Source organism: Tympanuchus pallidicinctus, unplaced genomic scaffold, assembly GCF_026119805.1.
Source record: "Tympanuchus pallidicinctus isolate F22 unplaced genomic scaffold, pur_lepc_1.0 scaffold40, whole genome shotgun sequence".
Taxonomy (NCBI): domain Eukaryota; kingdom Metazoa; phylum Chordata; class Aves; order Galliformes; family Phasianidae; genus Tympanuchus; species Tympanuchus pallidicinctus.
The window spans coordinates 1,644,874-1,670,403 of NW_026294759.1; the positions used below are offsets into that span (position 1 = coordinate 1,644,874).

At 43.5% G+C, this 25,530-nt stretch overlaps 1 protein-coding gene and 1 non-coding gene across 3 annotated transcripts; both read left to right on the forward strand.

The window, feature by feature from the left end:
* The first annotated feature begins 13 nt into the window (after positions 1-13).
* On the forward strand, positions 14-23,656 carry NCAPD2 (non-SMC condensin I complex subunit D2). 2 transcript variants are annotated; one of them, XM_052701661.1, is made up of 31 exons: positions 14-225; positions 380-455; positions 562-620; positions 1,076-1,257; positions 1,695-1,834; positions 2,116-2,243; positions 2,327-2,450; positions 2,533-2,680; positions 3,223-3,420; positions 3,982-4,116; positions 4,661-4,742; positions 5,371-5,548; positions 5,779-5,900; positions 6,942-7,163; positions 9,131-9,305; positions 10,775-10,859; positions 11,019-11,152; positions 12,532-12,664; positions 13,980-14,064; positions 14,167-14,328; positions 14,572-14,798; positions 15,807-15,918; positions 16,213-16,336; positions 16,517-16,672; positions 16,893-17,070; positions 18,016-18,110; positions 20,349-20,429; positions 22,300-22,486; positions 22,722-22,848; positions 22,965-23,132; positions 23,525-23,656. In XM_052701661.1, exons 1-31 carry the CDS (start codon positions 90-92, stop codon positions 23,605-23,607), a joined length of 4,242 nt encoding a protein of 1,413 aa, XP_052557621.1. In that variant the 5' UTR covers positions 14-89; the 3' UTR covers positions 23,608-23,656. The 2 variants fall into 2 exon arrangements, with proteins under 2 accessions (XP_052557621.1, XP_052557622.1); XM_052701662.1 differs by having other exon boundaries at positions 22,968-23,132.
* LOC128089945 (small nucleolar RNA U85) lies at positions 681-1,001 on the forward strand. Its single transcript, XR_008210732.1, has one exon. It is a non-coding gene; the product is annotated as a small nucleolar RNA U85 (small nucleolar RNA).
* Positions 23,657-25,530: the final 1,874 nt, after the last annotated feature.

The window sequence follows — 25,530 nt, forward strand, 5'->3', positions numbered from 1 at the left end:
CTGATAGGCCGGGAGAGGAAATCGGGAGGGGCGAGCGTGATCCGCGCGCGCGGTTTCGAGCGCCTGTGGCCGCGGCGCCGTGCGGGGTTATGGCGGCGGCGGCGGCGGCGTCGTGCGAGTTCCAGTTGCCCCTCGCCGCTGACGATCTGCTGCGGGGCGACAGCTCGCGTCACTATGTCGTGCAGGAGGTACTGTCTGTCCGCGAGCTGCCGCCCGCCATCGCAGGTAAGGCCCGAGCCCTTCCCCTATTGGGCTAGGCCTTTCGAGGTCCGGCCGGCCTAAGCCCGGGCAAAGCAGGTGCCGTCAGACCCGGCCCTGCCGGCGGTTCGCAGCTGTCCCCGCACCGCCCCTCGCTCACGTTCTCCTCGTCTCCCCGTAGCCTTCCGGGCTGCCTTCCGGGGCCGGGGTGCGTTGGCTGTGCTGCAGCATTTCGACGCCGTTTACAGCCTGCTGCGGTAAGTAGCGAACGGAGGGACCTGGAGGCTGGAGGGGGGCCGGGAGCTGCCGCCTCTTTCCTGTGGCGTTTTCTTGCTGCCATGATAAGCTGTGCTTGCCCCACAGCCACTTCCGAGCCCTGGATACCGCTGCCAAGGAGGATGCCCTGGAGCTGATGATGCAAGGTGGGTGTTTGCTATCTTCGGGCAAAACTGGAGTCACAGGGAGGTTGCTCCCGGGCAGCAGTTTGATGATGATATAAAGGCTAATGTGACTCAGCCGGCGGGGTTGCTCCTTCAGTCCATTCCAGTATACGGGTCTGTAATCTTGGTGGACAATGCAGAGCTGTGCGTGTTCGCTGTAAGGGCAGGCCGACAGAAAATCCCCTTCCCTGTGTCCCTGGGAAATAAATCCTTGGGATGTGTCAGTTCTGAGCAAGTGCTTCTAGGAACTGACTGGTGACTGGGGAACAGGATGGGAACGTGCCTCTGAGGTTTTGGCTGTAGGAGGCAGCCCATGTTACAGCTGGTGAGATGTGAGCACACATCTTTGGTAATCTGATGACTGCTCTAAGTCTCCAACGGAGAGGATGGCTGAGGAACCTGGCCAAGAATGTTCATCTTTTTCTATCTTTCTCCAGTGGTGACTCATCATTCCAATGAGCTTTCTACCATCTTGAGTGATTCTGGGCTAAGCCATACAGACCGAGATGCTCACCTCAATGCTCTTAAGATGAACTGCTATTTGCTGTGTGGCCTGTTGGAAGCCTTTGAAATGGAAGCCTTCAAGAGTGGTTTGGCAGAGGTGGATCCTGCTGGAAAGGTGGGTGAGAGAACTGGGGAGAAAATGAGATGAGAAATGTAGGAAGTCTGTAAGCTTGCTGAACTCTGTGTCAAAGAGTATAGCTGGGTTTGCTTAAGCATGATGATGGGAAAAGCAGTGCCTAATGTGGAGTTCTGTAAAATCCTTTCTGGAAGACAGACAGATATGTGTCTAAACATCAGCAGAGATTAGAATGACCAAGCCAAGTTTGGTCCTTAAGTGGCTACCTGGCTGTCAGTATTTTCTCGAGTTCCATTCTGTGCTCAAATAACAGTGGTCAGATGTGGGCATATAAATTTCTTGTACATCTAATGGTATCCCTCTTGATCCTTTTGAGTTTAACAGCTGTTTTTGTTTCAAGGGAAATGGGATGGTGATGGTGTTTTTGTCTTATGTTCAGGATATCGATGAACTGCATTGCATACCTTTCTTTTCAGAACAAGAAGAGCCGCACCAAGGTCTCTGGATTCTCCTGGGAAGATGAGAGGGAACCGCTTTTACAGCTGCTCACACAGTTGCTGCAGCTGGATCTCCGTCAACTTTGGAGTGGTTTGGTGGTGGAAGAAGAGCTTGTTAGGTAAGACAGCCCTTAGAAATAGTGTCTGTATGTTGGGAAGAAGGGGTTAAATTGTACACTTTGTTGGATGTGGAGTAAGCTGAAGCAAAAGTGAGTGGTTGAAGAACCACTTCTTTTCCTCATGTAAAATTCAGATGTTTTTTGCACAATTTCTTATGGTTATTGGATAATCTGCCTGGTTCAAGAAAAAGATGTACCTAGTGCATATTTAGTGCAGTTTGCTAGAATAGTCAGTGCAGACTGCTGTAGTGAAGTTGTCTGTCTCTTCTCTACGGTTTTAGCTTACTGACAGGATGCTGTTATCGTATACTGGAGAACTCAAATATTGGTCTTCAGAGGTATCGGGCCACACGAGAAGCAGCAACACATCTGCTTGCTACAGCTCTGACTCACTATGATCACATGTTCAGTGAGTGCATGCTTTTTTCTTTTTCTGGACGTTGTTCCTAGGCAGTTTCCTCAACCTCTTTTTCTCCCTTCTCTTGTCCAAAGGTGCTACTCTGAAGATCACACAGATGCTGCAGCACTTTGAACATGTAGCCTCAGTGTTTGCTCAGGCTGTGACTCTCTGGGCTAAAGAATATGGACTGAAAAGCATAGTAGGTGAACTGCTGAGGTGAGGAAAAATGCCCCAATATGTATTCTTCTACCCCTAGAAACCTGAGAAGCCCTTTTCCTTATTTTATTTTTCTGTGTAGGGAAATTGGACAGAAATGTCCACTAGAGCTGGCTCGTGATACTTCAGGAATCAAGGGTTATGCTGTCTTCATAACTGAACTGGCTGAACAAATTCCTGCACTGGTGCTATCCAACATGAGTGTTCTGCTGCGGCACTTGGATGGCGAGGTAGATTTGCAAAATATTACCTGTGCAGAAAAGACAAGCAGTAGAACTACTGCGATTTGATTTTTCTTTTTGAGAACAGAGCATCTTTCACAGAGATCAAGTAGCCAAAACCTGCCATATGGAACTCCCTAAAACATGCAGAGAAAATACACACGACACCTACTTTCTGGCTGTTGCTTCCAGGCATTGGAGAGCCAGAGGGATCTGACGACTGTTGGATCAGTCTGCTGTCCTTTATTCTTCAGTACCAAGTTACTTCAATGGCTTTCATCATGGTACTTTTTAGTAAAGTGCCCTTAAAAACCTTGTGTTTTGATGGTAGTCCTTGCTTTCATATCGGACCTAGCTGGATGGGAGGGCTGGATTGCTTAGTCTTGCAGGCCATGTTCAGCCAAGGTTGATACAAACTCTGGAATAGAGAAATTCAGTTAAAGCTGGAGCTTGACAGTTAGAAGGCCCAGACTGTGGCCTGTCCTTCCCCCTCGGAATACCAAGTTGTATTTTTTTCTCTGTTCCTGGTTCACCAACTCATCTTTTTGCAGAATTACATGATGCGAAATGCCATTTTGTCAGCAATGGCAGAAGTGCTGCTACAGGTGCTGAATGGTGACCAGCTGGAAGAAGCTGCTCGTGGTACTCGGGACCATTTCCTAAACACACTGCAAGCCCACATCTGTGATGTCAATGGATTTGTTCGTAGTCGGGTGCTGCAGCTTTTCACTCGAATTGTTCAAGGCAAGGTAAATGTGTTGGGAAAACGGCTCCGCCTTTGCCTCCTCCTCCCCTCATCTGAGGGAATTTCTAAGGGAATTTCTGTCACTGATCTTTGTTTGCAGAGACTGAAGTGAAACCGACAAAGGCATTTGAGTATTAAAAAAGTCTTTGAGTATTAACGTATCTGTTGTTCTTTTTTGCCAAGAAACCAAAGATCCTAAGGTTAACTAGGGAACAGAAATTGCATGATTTTAGATCTTACCAGTACTGATTAGAAGAAAGAGCTCATTGTGCAAGCTCTTTCTGGATGTTACTATGGGAAAACATCTCAGAAATATTAAGACTCTTCTCAATAGGCTCTTTGGTAACTTTTTGTTAGTCCTTGCTTTCAACAGATCTTGGACTAGAAGATGTATGGAGGTCTCTGCTGACCTAGATTTTTCTAGGAATCTGTAATCTGTGCCTTCTCATATGCAAGCCACAAGTAGAAGAGCATGCGTGTATATTGATTTGTCTGCAGGAAAACAAATTGTCAGGAATTTCTAGGGCTTCCTAATGACTTTGTTTATGCTTTCATTGTGTACTAGGTTCTGCCTTTGACTCAGTTCCTGTCTGTCGTATCCCTGGCTGTCGGGCGTCTCAAAGACAAATCTGTGGTGGTAGTTAAAAATGCCATCCAGCTCCTGGCTGCATTTTTATCCAATAATCCCTATTCTTGCAAGGTAATTCCCATTAGCATGGTGCATATGCTAGAAGTGTGTCTGCAGGCTGAGTATCTGCAGTATGGTATGGGCAGGGCTGTGGTCTTTCCATGTTGGCCTTTCAATGAGACACAAGTTTTGACTGTGCAAATGGGAGCTTTCTGAATTTTCTGTTGTTCAGATCTCATGTTCTCTGGGTCTTCACTCACTGTAATTGGTAGGTGTGCAGGGCCAGGATGGTTCTGGTCTTGATAATGGAAAAACCTACAGCAGTTTGATGTGAATTCACTGTGGGATTTCTTTTCTTAGGATGGGAATTAGGCTTTAAAACATTCTATGCAGAGCTGCAGTTTTTATGTTCGTCCACACCTCCTCTTGAGTTTCTGAGCCTCAGACTGGCATTTGACAGCATCTAGGATGGTGGCCAGAGTTTGCTACTTCAGTTTCCTCAGAGTTTACCTCAGAGTTTTCTGAGGTGATTGATAACACTAAGGAAATAGAGAAAGGAGAATTCTAGAAAAATGGATAAGGAACATACTACTTCTTTTCTTCTTGGCATTTTCAGCTGAGCTGTAGTGACTTGGCTGAGCCGCTCGAGAAAGAGGTGCAGAAGCTGCAAGAAATGAGGGACCGTTGCAGAGAAGCAGGTAATTTCTTTCTCTTTCCCATTTTCAGGGTGTAATTTGTACTCTGGCCAACAGGAATTTCACTCTAGGCTTATTTTTCCTCATCTTACACTTTCTCCCAAGTTTCGGTGGCTTTTATCTCACATCTTATTCATGTGAGACAGTGAGTCCAGATAACTGCGGAATAAACTCACAAAAGTCTTCATGCCATAATGTAGTAAAAGGACCATATGAATGTCTGTACTTACTCAACAGTGTTATTCTCAGGGCAAGAACTGAGCATAAGTACGAACATCCTCTCAGGCTTCAATTGCCAGCCATTCAAGGACAGATTCTGCCAGGAGTTTGGTTAGATATGAATTTCAACTTGATTAGCCTTGAACTTTCTGATGTCTAGAGTCCAATAAGTATCAAATGATGGTTCTCTGTCATTCTTCTCCTTAGTTGTTTTTTTTTTTTTTTTTTTTTTTTTTTAATTCCAAGAGTTCTTACCTACTCATATTCTAGTTTAGGTGGAATCAGAAATGGGGATAGTGACTGCCTGAGGAAAAAAGCCTAGGATTCCTAACTTCCAGATGAGTTTCTTTCCCCACTTAAGCTATCATTTGAATCTTCTCCATTCCTCATTCTGTCGTCCATTTCTTTATAGCTCCAACAATCACCCCAGAAGAAGAGTGGGAAGCAATGCTACCAGAAGTTAGGGCTGCTGCAATGCAGATCCTTCGACCACTGCAGGAAGAAGAAGATGAGGAGGTGCTGGAAGTTGAAGAAACAGCAGAGGGTACATCAGAGCAAATCACTGGAATGCTGAGGAAGCTGAATTACAAGTAAGAAGGCTCTCAGTCTCTTGTTCTCTATTCAAGGAAGGTTTGAGGTGCAGAGTAAATGCATGACTTTCGGTAACTACTCTATGGGAAGGCACTGACATGGGCACCTGCTACAATGTGCTGGCAGGAACACCTGGCCTTCCTGGGAATTCTGGGCAAAGTTGGATGGTTTCCCTTATATTCTGCACTAATGGGTTGCTGGTGTTCTCTTGGGTTCTGTCATTGACCAGGAGTGCAGTTCGCCTCACGCAGAAAGCGCTGCACCGGTTCCATGGGCAAGAGCCCTTCAGTAGCTCCAAGGAGAAAAATGAGGAGACGACAATCCTGAGCATTCTGAAGAGACTTTACACAGGTGACTACAGCAGATTGGTCTGTCTCTTCCCTGCATATAAACTGTTGCTAGAGTTAGACCAAAACTGTCTGGACAGCTGCGTCTCTTCTTTCAAACTGTGGGCCTCAGTATACATCTCAGTATGCATGTACTCAGCAGTCCAGAGTTGCACCATCTGTGGATCATTTCCTCACGTAGTTGCCTGGTCTCTTGTCTGGATCACACTAATCCCAGTATTTCAGTTCTGGTGAGAACAAATTCCCACTATAAGTGCACTTCTACTGCTTTAACTTGTATGGTGACTGCAGAAGGGAGTGAAACCAGTGTTACTCATGCACTTCTGTCCTGTCTGGATTTGTGTGGAGTTCTGCTTCCTGAACAGGTGGTGGCACATAATGCTCACTCTTAAAGGCTGATATACCAAGTATCAGATTCAAGCAAAGTCTAGCTCCTCTAGGCTCACAATTCTTGCTGTGTTTTACGACTGTGCATACTTTATCTTTTGTATTTGCTTCAGAATAAGGTTTTCTTGCTTATTCTCCTGAGCTAATTTCTGTTTTTTTTTAAAAAAAAGCTACTATCTAAATAATCTTCTCAATTTTGTCAGCTCCTCACACTTCTACAAACTGCTACAGAGTTGCAGTTTTTGCCTTCTCTGTACTCTGTCCTGATTCTCTTTTAGGTCCTCATCCATCTTTGGGGAGGTGTCAAGATCAGATTAACCTCTTCAGTGTTTTTATGGTATTTAGGTAAACTGGACCATGCCTTTTTCCACCTGTCTTAGTTGATACTTCTGTGATGTGCTGTGCTGTAGTGCTGGAGTCTGTGCTATGATAAGCTGAGATGTTGTCTTTGTAGCTAAATCTGCTATTCTGCCAGTGTATCTGGTTTTTTTGGTTGAGTTGGGGTTTTTTTGTTTGTTTTGGGTTTTTTTTTAATGAAAGTCTCCCCTGATTTTTAGTGTCAATAAGGGGTGAGTGAGAAGAATTTAAATGCCCTGAACTGTGCCTGATTGTCTTATACCTTCAATACTGCTAACAAACAAGTGTTTGTGCTGTGCAGGTTTCTGCCCAGGTGAGAATAGTGGGGATTCTCCATGTGACAATGGCAGTCTTACAACTGAAGAAGCTGTGCTGGAAGAGCAGCCTCAAGAGCAGCCTCAAATGGAGCTGGTCAAACAGGAGATGTTGGTGCAGTATCTACAAGATGCCTACAACTTCTCAGTGAAAATCACTGAAGCCCTGAGCCTGATCAGCAAGCTGATGTATGAAAACTCTGTTTCAGGTGTGTGAAATAGCCACGGGGCCTTTTTTCCTCTGTTTGTAGTTTCCAGGTTTGTCCCTTTTTGCTGGAGAGGAGATATTGGAGTGGTGGAGCTACAGGGGAAAGGTTGGAAGAGCTGCTGTTCACTGAGCAGATGTTGCAGGCACTGGATTACTGGAACAGCAGCACCATCTACATGGATGGTGTGAGAGATTTGCATTAGGGCATGAGTGAGCTTTTTTAGACATGTGTAGGAGCCAAATTTTTAAATATCAAGATTAGGAGAAAAAAAAAAAAAACAAAACCAAACAAGCAAAAAAAAAAAAAGAAAAAAAAAAAGGAAAAGAAAAATGGACCAAGATGACTAGATTTATGTCGGTTCTCCTCTTTTATGGGAGGGAATCTTTACTGCAGTTCTTCCAAAGTAAGTGTCCAAGGAAGCTGCATTCTGTTTCTTGGTGCCTTGATGCAACTTCAGGTGTTACAATGGGGTAAAGAGAGGAGCTGAGCAGTGTGTCTAATTAACTTCACCTTTCCTTGAACTTTATTTCATAGCTGAAAGTGTTACTTTTCAACAGGTCCTATTGCCTGGTCCTCTTCAGTCGATACCTTCCCTGTAAAAGCATGAAGTGATGAGCAGTCCTTTAGGTTACTTCAGCTACTAGTATTTAATATTAATGTGCTTGTCATGAATCAGTGTCCCTGAGGTAGAGACTGGGTACCAGTCTTTCCTCTCACACCCTCCTCCCACTTGCTAACCATTCATGTAGTTCTGGGGTGCAGGCAGGTCTGTACACCTGCATTGTGCAGATGTTTCCTGGGGCTTTGCCTATGATGGCTTTGTCTGTACTAACTACTCATGTTTTACCTATACTAAGAAAGCAGGTTTGGATGCTGCTAAGTGATTACACACAAGAATGAACTCTTGAAGCAGCATCTCTGTAGGTCATTTGTGGTTTAAGGCTAAATGCGTGCCCCTCACCTGGCATTTTAGTGCCTGATTTTGGTTGATTTGTGAGGTCTTTTATGGTTGCACAGAATCTTACTAGCTTCTGGCCTGTTCTGTTGTGTGAGAAAGGCAAGTTAGACATCCAGACACCTGAAGTGTGTTGTGAGACCTTCTCTGCATTTGGAGGGAGTATTCTGCTGTGGTGTTGAGTGAGGCTAAGGGATGTGTGCACTCGGGTTTTATTTTTTTTAATTAAAGGTTTAAGATTTAAAGATGCAAGTTTATATTTCTGTGCAAGTGTGCCTGCTGGTGTGACTGGGGCAGCAGAAGCATACAGTTGTCTAGTTACAAATACTTTCATGTCTGGTAGCAGCACTTACGTAAAGATGAAACTCTGTCAATAAACTCTTGAACAGATTCTCTAATCATTCCTATGCCTTTCTTGTGAATATGGTCTAAATTAATGGGCTTTTTTTTTTCTTTTTTTCTTTTTTTTTTCTCTCCTTAAAAACAGAAGACTGAGGAGTATATTTTCAGCAGTAGCCAAGTTAAAATCAAATACGTTATTTCTTATGTTTGGCAAACACGCAGTACACCATCAATACAACAGCTAGCTTAGTTACAGCATTGCCTTGGGACAGCTGCTTTATATTTGACTTTATATTATTGACTTTATATTTGACTTTATATTTGACACATATTTTATATGTGACTGTACGATCTCTTTTTTTCCAAAGCTGCTGTTTCTTACAATAGATATATATATTTTTTTCTATCTCAGTAATGGCCTCTGTGCTCTTCTCCGAGGTCTATCATATCACGTTTAGCTCTAATATTGCTAACTTACCCCATTTCCTCCAGGACATCTGTATTTAATAGTGGCCCTATTCTGACTCAAGCCATTTGCAGACAGTAGCAATGATCTTGGGTACTTCTAGGTCTAGGTATGAGAGCAGTATGCCTATGAATTCGTCTTAATGGCCTCTTCAATAACGAGAAGGAAGGAACTGCACTAATGCAGCTGTTCTTTCCTCTGCAGTTGTTCAAGAAGCAATTGAGTTCTTTGTGACAGTCTCGCAGTTTGGTGTGCCCCAGGCTCTGCTTGGAGTCCGCAGGATGCTTCCTCTCGTGTGGTCAAAAGAGTCTGGTATCAAGGAGGCTGTGCTGAACGCCTACAGGCAGCTCTATCTGAGCCCCAGCGGGGATTCGGAGAGGTATGGGTTGTCCTAAACAGAAGTCTTGTATTATTTTTTTTTTCTCCTTTCTGTTCTACCAACTCCCCAGAGAAACATCTCCTATATGTCCTGTATGTATTCATGTCCAGGAAAAATTAATGCAGAAGACCTCCATATGAGAACTCACAGAAAGCAATGCTGTGAATTATTTTAAATGAAACTGGTATCAGGCACTCATGCTGAACTTTCTCATAAATTTCACTCTCACATAAAGCACTGCACAAAGAGGAACCTGCTCAAATGGTCTGAGGAGGGTCAGCGTGGTGGGGTCAAGGAGAGTGAGCTACTGAATATTTATTGGATCAGTTGGGTTCTTGATGGCATCAATTAACTGATTTTTTTTATTTTTTTTATTTTTGACAAGTATTTCAGCCCATTAGGAAAAGCCAACTGCTAGATCCCATGTCTTGGAAATGAAATGTTCTACCCTTCTTGGGCAAGGTTTTAGTCCAATGTTTGTTCCTTTATTTTGGGATTTTTATGGCTATAGTCTGTCCTTTCACAGGATTGAGAATAAGAGGGATGGTTTACAATATAGTCTAGACTTAAAGCTATCTTTCTGATACCAAACCTCAGTTTTTGCTGCCAAGTTGTGTATGCTGTGGTCTTATCTGAGTTGTAGGAGTTTTGTTCCTCATCTAAACAACACGCTTCTCAATGTTTACTGGTTTTCTTGCTGTCTCTTCTGTCCTTGTTTTTTTCACTATATGCTGTTTCTTTATCCCTGACAGTCCACCAGGTATTTTTAAATTATGATTTGAGTGCTTTCACACGCAGTTCAGTTGGTATTTCATTCAGAATAATCTAAAATTTTTCTTTAACAAAACTCTACACATGGAGGATAAAAGGATGGTGATGGGATCCTTATTTGCTGACTCTTACTGAGGATCTAGAATGGGATGCTGAAGTGCTCTTGCTTGCTTGCTCCACAGCAAAGAGGAGCTGCATCTTTTCTGTAGCACGTCACTTGCTTCTTTTTCCAACTCTTGTCCATGTGCACCTTTGTTTATACCTGTAAGGCAATAGGCAGCACCCTTGCTTCTTCCTGCTGCTTGATAGTATTGTCTGGATATGGCTGTCCTGCCGTTTGAACTCTAGCCTTATTTGTTCCTATGTTTCTCATGCTCTAGTGGATAGACTTGTGTTTATATTGTGACTTGTACTTGAGAGGGAACTAGGAAGGGGCTGGTGTGAGCCTGTTGCCAGGCATTTGTGCAGAGCATCAGTAGCCACAATCGACTTTTTTGAGCTCATGCTGTCTGCACTGAAACTTGAGCTGGGTGACTCTGAGAACTCTAGCCAGTAGAGGGGGAAGTTTTCTCGTCCTCCAGGAACAGATCTGTTATCTAATAATTGCCTATTTAGAGAGCTGAGGACAAGTAATCGTGACAGTTCCTTTTTATTCTTCTTTTTTTTCTTTTTTTTTAATTTTATTTAAACTTTCAAAGGGCCAGGGCCCAGAACCTGGTGTGTTCTCTCTCTCTCATCATGGTGGATGCATCGTTAGGAGCAATACAATGCTTAGAAGAAATAGTGAGTATTTGTATTGTCTGAGTTTGGATTATATGTGTTGTTACAGATCTCTGTCATACGTTATATGAAAACAGCAGTCAATGCATGTAATGTCTTTACTAATCTGAAGTCCACCCTCTTCTGGCTTTCCCTGCTTGTTTTATTGCATTTCTTTTCCAGATCTCAGAGTTTGTGCAGAGAGATGAAATAAAACCTGCTGTGATCCAGCTGCTTTGGGAGCGGTTCACAGAAAAAACCCAGTGCTCGCCACTGGAACGCCGTGCAGCTGTGATGCTGCTGGGGATGATGGCACGGTAAGCTCAGGGCCCAGTGTGGTCCTGTGAGTGGAAGGATGCATAGGGAATTATTCCTTAGTGAACAACTGTGGGTGCAGGATCAGCTGACCCTTGTTCTGTAGCCTGAAAAATAGTAACCAGGCCATGGGGTGACGAAGCTTGGAATTAAACACAGTTTTGTTGTGTTCGAACAGCAGTCTCTGAATAAGTGTGATCACAGTACCTTTCCTGTGTCCTAAACACCCACGTCGGGCTTTACCATGCTACGGTTCAGTACTTTGTGTTTTGATAAGAAACTGTGAGAAACTGCTGAATAGAGATGCCTAGAGCCTTAGCATGGAGGGAAATTAATCTGCTTCCCTCTCTGTGGACAAAGAGGTTATAATTACACTATAATTTGTTTAGCTTAAATAATTTATAACATAATTTCCTTCATTTCCCAACCTAGTAACCCTTGGGTGTTAAGCCTACCTGTTAATTTCTTGTTCTTCCTACTTTATTCCTTCATCAGTTAAAAGTAGGCCGGGATGATGATGGTCTGAAAGATCTTGGCACTACAGTAAGAGCCGTTTCGGGAGCCTACAGGCAATTCCACTATTTGTGTATTAGTTATTCCTTCCATGATATTTCTGCCACTCCATCCCATGTGCTTGCAGTATAGTTGTAAGCATAAATTCAAAATTCCTAAAATCATGGGATATCCACAAAACTGTAGATTTGTACGGCATCCTGTGTCAAGTCCATGGGTATGTGTGTAAAATAACAAGATTAATTCCTTCTCCAGAAATTTGCTGGGAGGAGTGATTTTGCTTTTGTTGCTGAGAATTATGCCAATTCTGTTTCCTATTAGATTCCATTTTTAAACGTGCTAGATACTCTTCTTACCCTCTCCAGGCAGTTAATGTATTTTCCTCAGACCAGGTCTAGTATCTGCAGGATGAGAGGGAGGTGGGATTGAGGGTTGGTTGATTGGTTGGTTGGGGATTTTTTTGCTGACCACAGCTTCCTTCACCCTGCCCCATCAGTGTAGAAAGTGCTGCCCTCTACCAGTCCTGAACTACTGGACTCTTTCTCGCTCTGTAACGTTTTTGTCTTAAGCTTTTAAGTTATACTCCTTTCTGACAAGGAAGAAATAAAGCATTAGTTTTTACAAATAGTCATACTTCCAATTTTGCTCAGTTTGGATAACCACATCACACACTGGAGTAAAGGTCTTGTCTTGTGTGGAGCGTGTGCTGCCCCTATAGCTGTATTTTCCAGTCAATTCATTTATCTTTTTTCCCTTCTTGAATGACTGCCTTCTGCAAGCCACAAGGTCTGTTTCTTTTGGTTATGGATATTGACTGCGAAGTTTCATCAGCGCTTCCTGTGATACCCCTGTCCCTTCCATTCCATAGAGGGAAGCCGGAGATCATAGGCAGCAACCTGGATGTTTTGGTGACAGTAGGGCTGGCTGAGAGGGTGTATGAAGACTATCGCTTGGCAGAAGAAGTATGCAATGCAATCTCCAAACTTGCCAGTAATTCTAAGGTAAAGTTCTCACTTGGTCTTTGTAGGCACAGAAATAGTTACCCAGTAAAAGAGAAGCAGGGAACAGAGCTTACATTGAGAAAAGAGAATTTGTTATTGTTTAGGGCTTTTGTTTTTGTTTGTATGGGATTTTTTTGTTTTCTCAAAATGAGGAAGGTTGAGACCATTCAGCAGCACTTATCACACATCAGTGAACGTGCAATAAGAAAATTTTCATTAGGCAACTGCTGAATTCAAATTAGAAAAGAGTTCAGTGCACAAGAAAATCTGTTTTCCTTCCAATTCTCTTGCTCATGCTCCCCATTCTAAGCTGATTTATGTCTCCTCAACCATGAAGCACTTTCCTCGACTGATATTTTCTGGTGTTGTGATTCCTTTGCCCTCTCTGTTAATTGATATTTGGGAGTTGTTGACTGTATGGCTGAATATAAAACATGGCAGGTTTTCAAATCCGTTCATGTTATAACTGGTGGTCTGTCAGATGGTTTCTTTGATGAAGAGCAATTTATAGTTTTTAATGCACTTAGGGAAAAACTTTTTGTTCTTTTTTGTTGTTGTTGTTGTTGCTTTGTTTTTAGCACAAGCATTTAGAGTATTTTAATTCAGGAGTTGCAACGCGAAAACTGCCCTCCTTCACACATCACAGTCAGTCTGGCTTTGCCCCTTTTTTGGGGGGACGTGACTGCAGGACCTCTGTGAATGAATGTACTTTACAGCACACTGAGTTACAGCCATCTTCAGAATGAGAAGGGACTGATGTTTGAATAATTGTAGAAGCTCTTCTGCTCCTGCTCCAAACAAGAGGTTCATAACGGAGACTAAAACTGTCGTAAATAGAGAAATTTTACTTCCAGCTAGTGAAAGCTGACGAATCTCAAGCAGTAGCTTGTTTTAATCAAGTATATCTTGATCAGGAACTCACAGATGTGCTGGTGTATCCCAGGCATTGGCATTCTTGGTTGTCTTACACCAAGCTTATATGTAGTGGGAGCAATACAGAGCAAATAACACCAGATTTAGAGTCATTTTAAGATTTTTAAGAGTTGTTTCAATTTAAGGTAAAGTAGTGGAACTATCTAGCTTGGCTTGGAATCGTGGTTTGGACAAGCTTCAAATCTGCCCAGTGCTGCCACCATGTCTTAAAAAGTGACATTAATGTCCCCGCTGTGTGTTGAGTGACAGAGCAGTGCTGGATGTCCCTGCTATGGGCATAACAAGGCTTTTGGTTTTGATTGCGCACACAGCAAGATGAAGAGCCAGTGAGGGCACAGAGGTGTTCTTTTGTGTGATAAGAGTAACTCATCTCTTTCTGCAGCCAGCAGGGGGGAAGAACAGTGTCCCATTTCGACTGCCACAGGAGCAAGCGCTGTTTGTGTGCCTGAGCGAGGCTGTGAGTAATGGTGAGCTCAAGTCAGCAGCAGGTTTGAGGAGGTGAAGCTGGACTGTGAGGCAGTTTGTGTTGCAGCTGTTCTGTGTGGTACGTGGCTCCTTTTTCTCATCAGGCTTTGCCCAGCCAAGCAGTCACTGGATCCCCTTCATGGAGGCAGCAGTAACGCTCATCTACCAACTAGCAGAAGGACCAGAGAAAATATGTGCTCACATCCTGCAGGTGTGCAGCCAGAAAGCTCTGGAGAATCTGCAAGAGGCTGATGGGCAGAAAGAGGGTGAGGGAAAAAAAGCCGGTGAAGCAAATCTGTACCCGTGGTTTCTGGTGCTATGATTGGGTGGTCTGGGATAACTGCGGGAGGAGAAGAGTTGGGGCTAGTAGAGATGGTGGCATGGAGGAATGCAAGTGCTGTGAAGGGGTCTGTGGAGCATGGAGGTGGGTTATTCACCTACTGAGGTTGGGCAGTTATACATGTATATTCCAAATCAACGCTGAACTACAATAGTCTTTCTTCCACTAGAGCCAGGGGCTTCTCCCAGCAGAGTCTCTGATGGCGCTAGCAGTCTCCCTACGTTCCTGCTGCTGCACCTGGTGTCCCTTGTGGGACAGGTGGCACTGCGGCAGGTAGCGCATTTGGAAGTATCTGTGAGTGCGGAGCTGCGCAGGCGCCGCATCCTCAGGGAGGAGGGGAAGACCAAGAAGCGTAAAGAGCGTTCTCACAGCAGCGCAATAAAGCAGAGGCCCCGGGTGAGAACTTGGTGATTGTTTTCCTGTGAGCTTTGCTAATGTCCCAGCTACTGCCACAGCAAACTTCTAGTGGACGTGAATTTGTCAAGGATTGACAGGGAGATCCTGTTAAGTGAAACTCCAGCCATTCTTGGGTTTGGAACAGGCAGGGGGAAGAAGCAAAGGGTAATAGCCTGACTAGGTTTATCTTCTTCGTTAGTTTCCTCTCACCCATCACTTCCTTTATTAACATTGCAGTCTTTTCGCAATTGCTGTTAGTGGTGAAGAATGAGCACTCATTTGTGCACTGAGTTTTGTAAAAATAGTTTCCAGAAGTTTAATCTACACCTAATTCTACTACAGGGTGTTTTCCCTTGAAGTTGACTTGTTTGGGTAAGAATAGAAGAAAAAATCATCTCCCTAGACTTTCAGTCTTTATTAGATGGATACGCTGCTGTGTCCAGGGAACTTTATACATTTTCTCATCTCCTCTGCTTAGGAGTCACTGTCATTTCCCACCAAGGGGGAAGGTGTTACGAGATTTTCCCAGAAGTAGCAATTGGGTGCAGATCTGATCCCCCTGTGCAATACTTTTGTCTCTTTTCTTCCCTTGTGTTTTTGTTTTTCCTTGGTGATAAGGTGATAAGGTCTTGCTCACAAGACCAGAAATTCAAAGGCTGCTTTGATTTTCTTTGCTTTTGGGATTTGTGTGTCCCTCAAGTTGTGTTTGACTTGGGCACTGATGCTAGTATCTTATTTCTGTCTCAGTTTGGTAGCTTCAATGACTTAGACTTTCTTTGGTGTACTGTGGCACATGCACTAGCAAATCCTGGACTAAATTTCACAGCTTCATGTAATTCTTACAGAAAAGCAAGTTACAGAATTCTGTCAGTCTATTATTCCAGACTCTTGTCATGCTGCTGGGGATATGCATAGCACTCACTTGTCACCTAAGAAAGAAGTACTTTATGAAGGAAAGGATTATCATTTCCCATCGTCTCTTTTTACAACCATTTTTTTTCTACACAGAGCACAGGAAATGATACCACTATGGAGGAGGAGCTGGGCCTCATTGGAGCATCTGCCGATGACACTGAGGCTGAGCTCATCCGCAGTATTTGCGAGATAGAACTTCTAGATGGTAAGTATGGCTCCACTGAAGAGCAGCACAGGTTCCATCTGCCACATGTGAGAGAATGGGAGAGGTGGGTAATGCATCTAGAGGAAGGGAGGCTTTTTCCTACATAAACAAACACTGTCATTTTTCTTCAGTTTCATTATAGGCTCTTTCTTTATTCTGTTTCTCTGAAGGTAGCAAAAGTGAGTTATCCAGCTCGTATAGTCTACAGGAGTTCTGCTGTAAATTCAATGATTTTTCTTGGAATGCTGCTTGAACAGTGCTAGTATATCTGCTGCTTTCATCCCCACTATCTAGAGAAGCACCTGTTTTCTGCCTTTGTTCCACTGGTGCTCAAGATCTGCAATAACCCTGGGCTCTACAGTGATCCGGCACTTAGAGCTGCTGCAGCCCTGACTCTTGGCAAAGTCTGCATGATCAGGTAACGCTGACGTTCTCTTATCAGCTTCGCTGGCACTTAAGTACAATAAATGTTGCAACTCCCTTCTGGGGAAGAGGAAAAAGCATGGAATAAAGAGCATGCACTTATTGTCTCACTAATATCAGAGACTGGATTTCGGTTACTAACTTTGGCCTTCTTTTCGCTACCTTGTCCTGCCAGCTCTGAATTCTGTGACTCCCACTTGCGCCTGCTCTTCACTATGATGGAGAAGTCCCCTCTCCCTGTTGTGAGATCCAACCTCATTATTGCAGCAGGAGATCTGGCCATCCGTTTCCCCAATCAGGTGGAGCCATGGACACCACATCTGTATGCCAGGTAATGCCATGTTTATTGCTAGCAGAGGACAGGTGATAAGAACTCGATGTGAGGGTGGCACCGGGCTTCTGGAAGGTGAGCCTATTGGAGGAAAGCAAATTTTAAGGCATCAGTGGAGGGAGACAACAGAACTGACTTGTGGAGTAAGTAGGATGTCATGGATACTGGTAACTTAAGAGATGCTCAGCTGCTTTCCATGTTAATTATTTGCTTCTGCCAGGTTGCGAGATCCCTGCCAAAGTGTGAGGCAGACAGCTGGTGTGGTGATGACTCACCTCATCCTCAAAGACATGGTAAAGGTGAAAGGCCAAGTGAGTGAGATGGCAGCTCTGCTTATAGACCCAGAGGAAGCAATCGTGGGAGTGGCTCAAAACTTTTTCAATGAACTCTCCAACAAGGCAAGTGGATGCTGAGGATTCTTAGTTCATAAGAATAGCAAGGGGTTAGTAAGGGTTGGCTTGATGACACGAGAATATGGAGTCCTGGAGAAAGTGTGTTGTGGGGGATCTATCTGCTGTTCCTCTGTGTTGTCTAAATAAGAGTAGAAAAAGGGAATTTTGCAAAATGAGTTTTGATGTTGTCAAATCTGTCCTCGTCCATTCACATCAGAAGGCAGGCTCCAAACCAGTGCTTTGTCTACCTGCTTACTTGTGCACACCTAGCATGGGGTTGGGAATAAGTCTTGTAAGAGTTCCCTGACTTCAGGCTCAGGCAGTGCATCATCTGAGACCTTTCAATGTTATTCCTGGCTGCGTGACATTGAGATACTTAAACAACAATTAAGTTACTGTCCAGGCAGGTAGGAGCCATAGCTCCTATTACCCCCTATTGTGCTGCTGAAGGCCCTTCAGAGTTTGAGATTTACTGCCTAAAGAGGTGGCAGTGATGCTGGAGCTTTACCCTTTGCCTTGTTCTGTTAAAAGGTAAGCCCTACTGTACTGGTTTTCTATCTCTGCATTGTCTGTAACTAAACTGCCTGTAAGCCTTGGGAAAGGGAATTTGGGTTGGGTCTTTTCCAGCAAGATGAGAGACAGTTCCTTGAGCTGAACTGTTCTGTATGCTTCCTTCCAGAATGTTTTTGTGCTGGGAGGTGACAAGGTTGTAAAGAAACTGCATCCAAGGCTGCCAAAGAGGGTTGCAGTTGTTGTTAGCTCCTCAGCTTTAGTCAAGTAGCCCCAGATAGGATTGGCTGGCTGTGTACAGCTTGTTTCAAGAAGCTGATGCTTTCAGTTAATAGCTTTGTGCTGGGAAAAAAGGTAACTTTAAGTGAACAGCTTATTTGTCTTGGCTCCAGCTGTCATTCATAATTTTGTATCTCATGTAGAACCTTGTGTCCCATGCAGGATAATGCCATCTATAACCTGCTTCCAGACATCATCAGTCGTCTCTCAGATCCTGACTGCGGCGTAGATGAAGAATCCTTCCACACTATTATGAGGTGTGTAAAATCTGAAATGAGGGTTAATGAAGTCTGTTCTGACTAGGACTATTGAGCTAAGAGCTACCAAATCTACAGAACAAACTACCATGGCATATATAATGCTTTTTTTCTCGTTCTCCTCAATCAGACTTTTTCACAGTCTGCATCTGAAAGGGAAGTCATCCGAAGGGGAACCAACCTACAGCCACCTCTTTGAGGGTGAAGAGAATGTTCCATATCAGTGGTTTTTGACTGGAGTCTTTCTGTCAGTGAGATTCCACTGCATTTAGGAAGAGGGATGGAATTTTGAATAGGCAGGAATTGCAAAGCTCAGAAAAAGACTACCAGTGAGGATAAGATTAATTTATGACTCCAAAAGTACATGAACATTTTGCTTCAGTTTTCAATGGAAGATAATGGGAAATATAGCTTGTAACTACTGATAGTACACATAGAAGAATTTAGTGTCAGAGATAGGAGCAAATCATCAAAGACCATTATATGTGAAATAGATAGCATACATGAGAAGAATGGGATGTACTTTTGGAATTCTCAGTACAGTTTTTAATAAATGTCCAACTGGAGGTGTTCTCACAGACATAGAAATTAGTAAGTTTAGTACTTGCATTGAGGATGGACAGGGTTCATGTGATCAAGACACACACAGATTGATTTTTCTGCCTTCCACAGTATACAGGGAGAGAAAAAGAAGTGCATAGCAAGAGAAAATGTATTGATTTAACAAAGTAGGCAGAAGTCACATTATTCTAAAGCTAATGCAGAAGAGAACTGTGGCAGCTAGTATACCACTTTGAATTCTTCAGATAGGAAAGAAGGAAGTAGTTGAAACTGAACTATTTCTCCATGTAATAGTATTATATGAAGTGCTTATATTATGGAGAGGATCTAGTTAAACTCAAAGGCACGAGCTGGGAGGAAGGGTGGCTTATAATCCAAGGATACTTGCCAAAACGGAGATTGTGGAGGTTTAGAAAAGAAAGGACCAGTGATGTCTGCTGATTGATAAGTAGTGAGGGAAGGATTGCTGGTAAAGGACTAATGGAGAAAGAGGATTGCAGCAATAACTGATCCGAAAACTAGTAGAACAAAATATAACAACCCCTGCTGTGAAGGTATGGCTGAAGTTAGCAAGAGATTCATTCCACTTGCTATTTTAACAGATGCTTTATTTCTGCTTTCTGTGTAGGAAATGTTGAAATGCTGGTTAGACCTTGGTTGGAATGCTGTCACAATTCGGGTTGCTTAAATTAAGGAAAGATGAATTGAAATTGGAACAAATGCAGAGGGGGGCTGAGTGTTGAGTGTCAGATCCATAGCTTAAGAGAAAGGAAGCTTGATTTGGTGGTGGTTGTAGGTACGACAAAGATCAAACAAGGATGTATTTGCAGCAGCTACCTAAAAGCCAGCAGCAGCTTGACTGAGAATAAGTTAACAGAAATGTTGGTAGAAGAAAAGGGAGGACTATGTGCTATAGCTTTTTAATACAGAGAATTCAGTTATTCAATACTTCTGTGAAGGCATCATGCGAAACATAGGAGTACTTAATTAACTGTCTTAAAGTCAGTGTTGTCTTATTCCTCAAAAAGCTGAGAAAAATGTGGGATCAAGTTGATATTTCAGTTCTGTTTCAGCTTTGTTCCCTCTTTACTGTAAAATAACATTCAGTTTTCTATTGTTGAAAACGTATAGCAATGTACCTTCAGCAAAATAATGATTTTTGAGAAAAGAAAGTCTCTGTGCCATCCCACACTCAGTACAGTCTGCCTTTTCAGACATACTGGTCTGTAGCACAGCTCTGAAGTGGGGAGATCATCTGGAGGCGTTGCTTCTCTTAAAATTGGATGGAAGGAGCTGAGCAGAAATGGGTACCACAGCCTTTTCAGCAACCCACCTACCCCACACAGACATAAGCAATTCTCATTCCAGACCTGCGAGAGCCCTTGTTTTAGCTGTATAGCTAGCTGTATTTTATCTTAGGCGGGTGCTTAACAAACATGCAGTTATAATTATTGTAGCAGCTGACCTCCAACAGGGACTGCAATTACTGCTTAAAACACATTATATGCTAATAGCTTCTCCTGAACAGAGTCTGAGATGTGTAGAGCTTTCTAGTCTTCACATTTGGAGAGCCACCTAGCTGATCACTGGGCAGGAGGTCTGCAAGCAAGCCGTGGTGAACGTAGAAATGGGATTTCCGCTATGGGCTTTCAGCTTTACTACATTTTTCCTTTGCAGACATCTCTTCTCATATATCACTAAAGACAAACAGACTGAGAGCTTGGTGGAGAAACTTTGTCAGCGATTCCGGACTGCCAGGTGAGTCTAAATCCTAAATTTCCTATCTTTCTCCTAAAATGCATGAAAAAAATGTGTCCTTGTCTTATTACACTGTGATCTAGTAGGTGGCAACTCTGCCTATGGGAAAGGGTTGGAACTGGATGATCACTAAGATCCCTTCCAACCCAGGACATTCTGTGACTCTTCGGGTCCTCTCCCCTTATCTTTCTGAAGGTGAAGGTTTTGTGAGAACTTGAATCTGCATTACTTACAGGTAGGCAAGGAGATACAACCCAGGGTAGCTTTTATTTACCTCTCTGGTCCTTCTCCACAGGCACCTCAGTTTTAAATAAATAAATAAATAAATAAAAGAAGGTGTTAAACTGAGGTGCTGGGATCTCCTTATCTGTCCCATTCTTCTTCTGTGTGGACAGGTTGCTCAGTTCTGACTATGCTGTAGACTGTTTTCTTGTTTGAGTGCATGTGCCACATGATATGCATTATTCTATTGTCTGCAAGATGTGACTTGTTTGTGGTGCTGATTAAAGAGTGTAGCAGTCCAGAGCCCATTCCATGCATCTGAAGTATCATTTTGCCTCCTGGAAACTTTTTTTTTTTGTTGATGTTTCTTTCCTTTTGCCCCTCAAGCTGTAGCTTCACTGACTTTTATTTTACCTCAAAACAAAAACAAACAGAAGAAGTGAACCTGCCTCTGCCAAATATTTTCTTTGTTATCTTTATCTTCTACTGGATTTGGTGCACCCAACATTCCTCCATTCCTGTGGTGTTCCATCTCCACAGTTGTGACTTTGCCCTTGAGGTTTAAAGCTGTGTCTGCTTATCTTGGCTGTTTGTACACAGTGCCTGGGCATGTGACCAACTCAGCTGCCTTGGGCAGTTGCATATTCCTGAGAAATATCTGGATTTTGTTTCCTGAGCCAGAGTAGAAAGTGGCCCCTCTCTCAAAATTTTATCCTAGGAGCAGTGGTGAGGTCTTCAGACCACACTTGTAAAGATCCTTCTGGCTGTAACACATCTAGCTTTTGCCATGCTGTCCTAATGTCACCACTGTACCACAGAGATGATCGGTTTAGTGCTCACTAGAGGTAATGCTAGAGCAAGACTCTTATTCAAGGCTAATACAGGAGCTTATCAGGAAAGATTATGCAGCCACCATCCTTAGGATTTCTGGAGTTCTAATTAGCAACATGCCAAAAATGACTGTCTCCACATTTAACGCCTGGATGCTGCAGTTTTTTTCTGTCTGTTTGGACAGTACATTTTGAGCATATATGTAAGCCCTCTGTTCTGTACACATGCGTAAGGGGGACTTTGACCTACTCTTTTTACTCCCATTCTGTCTCAGTGAGCTATATTAAAGACATTAGTTTGGATTTTTTTTATTATTTGCAACTTTCACTAGAATCTGGATCTAGCTGTCCTCTGACACAGCAGTTGCTATTTGCTTGCTATGTATCGTAATGCAAATGTCCTCTATGCCTGTAACTGACCAGCAAAGACATTTTCAAGAGCAGCCAGTTGTTTTTTTTCTTTACGCTTTTTAGTTGAAATGAGTCCCTTCAGAAAGAGCCCTTATATCACTGTGTGTTTCTGCTCCTAGCCAGCAGTAACTTCTGACGCTTCCTAACAAGTGAGTGTGTTCTGTAACAGTGAAGCCTTTGTGTTTCTGACAGACTCTAAGTCAGTATTTTTTTGTGGGATACAGTGGTTGTAAGGTGTGGCACCCTGTAACAGGTCTGTAACAGAACATCAGTAAATCTCATGTTCCATAAGGAGGAAACACCTGTGGGAAATGCCTTTTCCTCACATGCTTCAGTTGGAGGCAGGATGTGCTCATCTTTACACAGTCCTTTTCATATGAACTATGGGCAATCTTTGTCTTTCCCAGAAATGAACGTCAGTACCGGGATCTGTCCCACTGCCTTTCTCTGCTGCCCATCTCAGAGCGGGGCCTTCACAAGCTGCAGGACAACTTTGACTGCTTTGCAGACAAGCTCCAAGACCCGGCTGTCTACAGCTGTTTCCAAGCTGTGCTGGTTCGATTCCGCAGAGCAGTCGGCAAACCTGAGACTAAAGTAAGGATGGTTGGTGGGAAGCATCCAGATGTGGAAAACAAGTGCTTTATAAGCACAGTGATCGGAAAGCTTTGCAGTTCTCCATGTTCAACAGGCTACTATTTTGCCTTAACGACTTAACGGAGATCCTAAATCCTGGAGCAGGAGATGGATACGCCATGGATGTAATGCTTCTCTCTGTTGGTTTTTTTTTTTTTTTTTCTTTGTTTTTGCTGCTGTGTTACAACTATACCAGGCTTTGGCTGAAGAGCTGGAGCAGAAGCTCTCCGCCTGCCATAACCAAGGGCTGGATTCAGCAGAGATGTGCCAGGAAGGTGATAAAACTCCATTGCCAGAGCCAGCCAAGCGAAAACCAACAGCAGGTACCTTCCATTTGTGGGACTGCAGTCTTCCCTTAACCTTGCAGCCCAGCAGAGACGCCTAGGGAGTTTTCTTCGCCCTTACAGACAGAAGGTTGCTACCTTTCCTTTTTTCTTAGCAGGCTGCTGCCGCCAGCCCCTGAGCACAGCCAACAGGGATGATGATGATGATTTTGTCACACCCCGGCCACAAGCACTCCGAAACAACAAACGTGCTCAGAAGTCCCATCGACGCAAAAAAACTGTTATCACCTTCTCCAGTGATGAAGAGAACAGCTCTGAGAATGGTAAGGCATTAGATGTGTATGTTCAAAAGTAAAAACAGAGAGGTGGAGAAGGACCGGAGATTTAGTGTATCAAGGGTGAGAGCTTGGTGGAGAAACTTTGTCAGGGACTTTGGGCTGCCAGATGAGTTAAAATCATAAATTTCTTCCTATCTTTCTTCTAAAATGCATGAAAAAAACTTATTCTTCTGGTCTTATTACACTTGGTCTAGTGGATGGCAACCCTGCCTATGGCAAGGAGTTGGAATTGTACAATCAGCAAGGTTCCTTCCAACCCAGGACATTCTACAATTGCTCTGGAAGGGAGAGAGTGCAGATGGGGAACAAGAGCTGCATGCAGATTTCTCTGTTCAAGACAGTGGAGTGCTGGTTGTTAACACATTTTACTCTTTTAGAGCTACTGGCAGAATTAAGAGAGGAAGAAACCCCCACCAAAACAACTCCCATCACCAGGTCTTCAACCCGACGGCTGCGCTGAGGGAACCATCTGCCACTGTCTTTAAAAATAAAGCTTGATTTTTGCAGCAGTCATCTTCTCGTCTGAATTACCACATAATTTCATAGTGCTTTAAATGAAGACAACATGGAAAGTCATGCAACAGGCTGAAAAGATTCCAAACCTGTCTGGTATCTCCACGATGAAAGACAGTGATTAACATGGCTGCTACTTTCCCTGTTTGCCCTGACTTTGCAGATGGAAAACACACTGCCCTGATTTAAACAAACAAACAAAAAAGTCTGTTTTCTGGGAAAAAAAGAAAATAGCCAAATGTAATCACTGAGTATGCTTATTCCTTCCCCATTTTGTACTAGGGTAAAAGTACATAATTCAGCTTCTCTTGACACAGGCCCAATAATTTTGCTGGGTTTAGGCCCTTTTATGTTTGATTGTTTTGGGGGCTCTTGCTCTGCAGAGATCAGCAGGACTTTGAGGGGAAGTTACCTGCACCTTTTCTTGAACAGATCTCAAAGAAAAGGTGAGGATCAGTGGAAGGCAGAAGCTGATATAGACCATGCAACCTGAATAGGAAAGAAAATACAAATCAGTTCTTTTTTTAAGTGCAGATTTACTTTTGTCAAAGTTACACAAAATAACTGGCACTTGTTACGCAGGTAACGCTGCTCATCTCGCTGCACTTAAGCAACACCAGTGCTAAGGTCAGGCCTAGCACTTAGACAAGCCATGTGAACATGAAGTGCCTTAAGTGTGAATGTTAATCATACAAACAGCCTTTAGCCTCTTGTCTCGCAGGCAAATTGGCATTTGTCCCAGAGCTATAGCACAGATTTATTTCCTCTTACCTGGCGGTTGCCTAGAAAACAAACACTTCTCAAGCCAGTGACTTGCTGGATGGGAACCAGAAGGGTCCTGTTCTCAGCAGGTTCCTGCATATCTTTCCCTGTTCTTCCACTCAGTGTCTCACTGTTCCCACAGTCACTGTAGTTATCTTCTGTCCACCAGCGAGGAGAGCCTGCTGCTTGGTTCTCTGGTCTGGTTATAACAGTAAGTAGCGACAAAAGACTGCAGTAGTTTATTTTGATCCCTATATAAAGGAAGCGTTAGAAATTGCGTAGCTTTGCAGTAGCCTGGGAATGTGTTTTTATGCTGATGGACGTAAACACATTAGCAGCTTGTAGAAATGACCAGATGGGGAAATCACAGGCTGACAGCTGTATTTATGGGGATGAGATGTGTAAATTAAGTCTCCTTGCAGCTGCTGCTGTGTCATAGAGGCAGATACCAATATACCCCTCCCACACGCAAATCCAGCACACCTGTGAGAACAGAACAATTGCATGAACTATGAAGGTCAGAAAGCTACAGCATTACTTCCTACTCTCCTACCTTCACTTAAAATCAGTAAAGTCTACAAGCAACAGGAAAGCAGCTACAGTATTAACGGTAAATGACAACAGTTATGCATAGTGTACATGACTGCTCCACCACGACCCACTCACAGAAAGAGCATCTATGGGCTCCCAAGCTCAGGGCACTGCAAGCTTGTACAATAAATGCAAGCATGAGAACGAGATAATATGTTGATTATATTGCAGTGAGGGAGACACTAGCATGATGGTCAGTGCAATGTGTTCCCCAAGGGGCTCCCTTCCATAGCTGGCTCCATGTTCCTACCCATGGTCCTAACTGAAATGACATGAACATTGGTTATTCCTTGGAGCCTGCAGCAGCCCCAAGCCTTCTGCATTGCCAAGGGGTACCCACAGAGTACTTCATCCAGTTCATAGTCCTCCCACCCTCTGTCCGGCTCCTTTCCATTTGCTTGTAAAAGACTGATTGCAATTCAGCAGGAGACTATTTTTCTAATGGTCTTGCAAGCTCTGGAATCAGCGTCCCAGCATCAGAAGGAAAAGGGTTTTTACAGAGGCAGCTTGTTAGCAC

Excerpts from the sequence above, each read along its gene's own strand:
- NCAPD2 (XM_052701661.1), top strand. The coding sequence starts at position 90 with ATGGCGGCGGCGGCGGCGGCGTCGTGCGAGTTCCAGTTGCCCCTCGCC. Across the intron at positions 15,919-16,212 it reads CGAGATAGAACTTCTAGATG|AGAAGCACCTGTTTTCTGCC; the intron begins GTAAGTATGGCT and ends CCCACTATCTAG. Across the intron at positions 18,111-20,348 it reads TCCTTCCACACTATTATGAG|ACATCTCTTCTCATATATCA; the intron begins GTGTGTAAAATC and ends TTTCCTTTGCAG.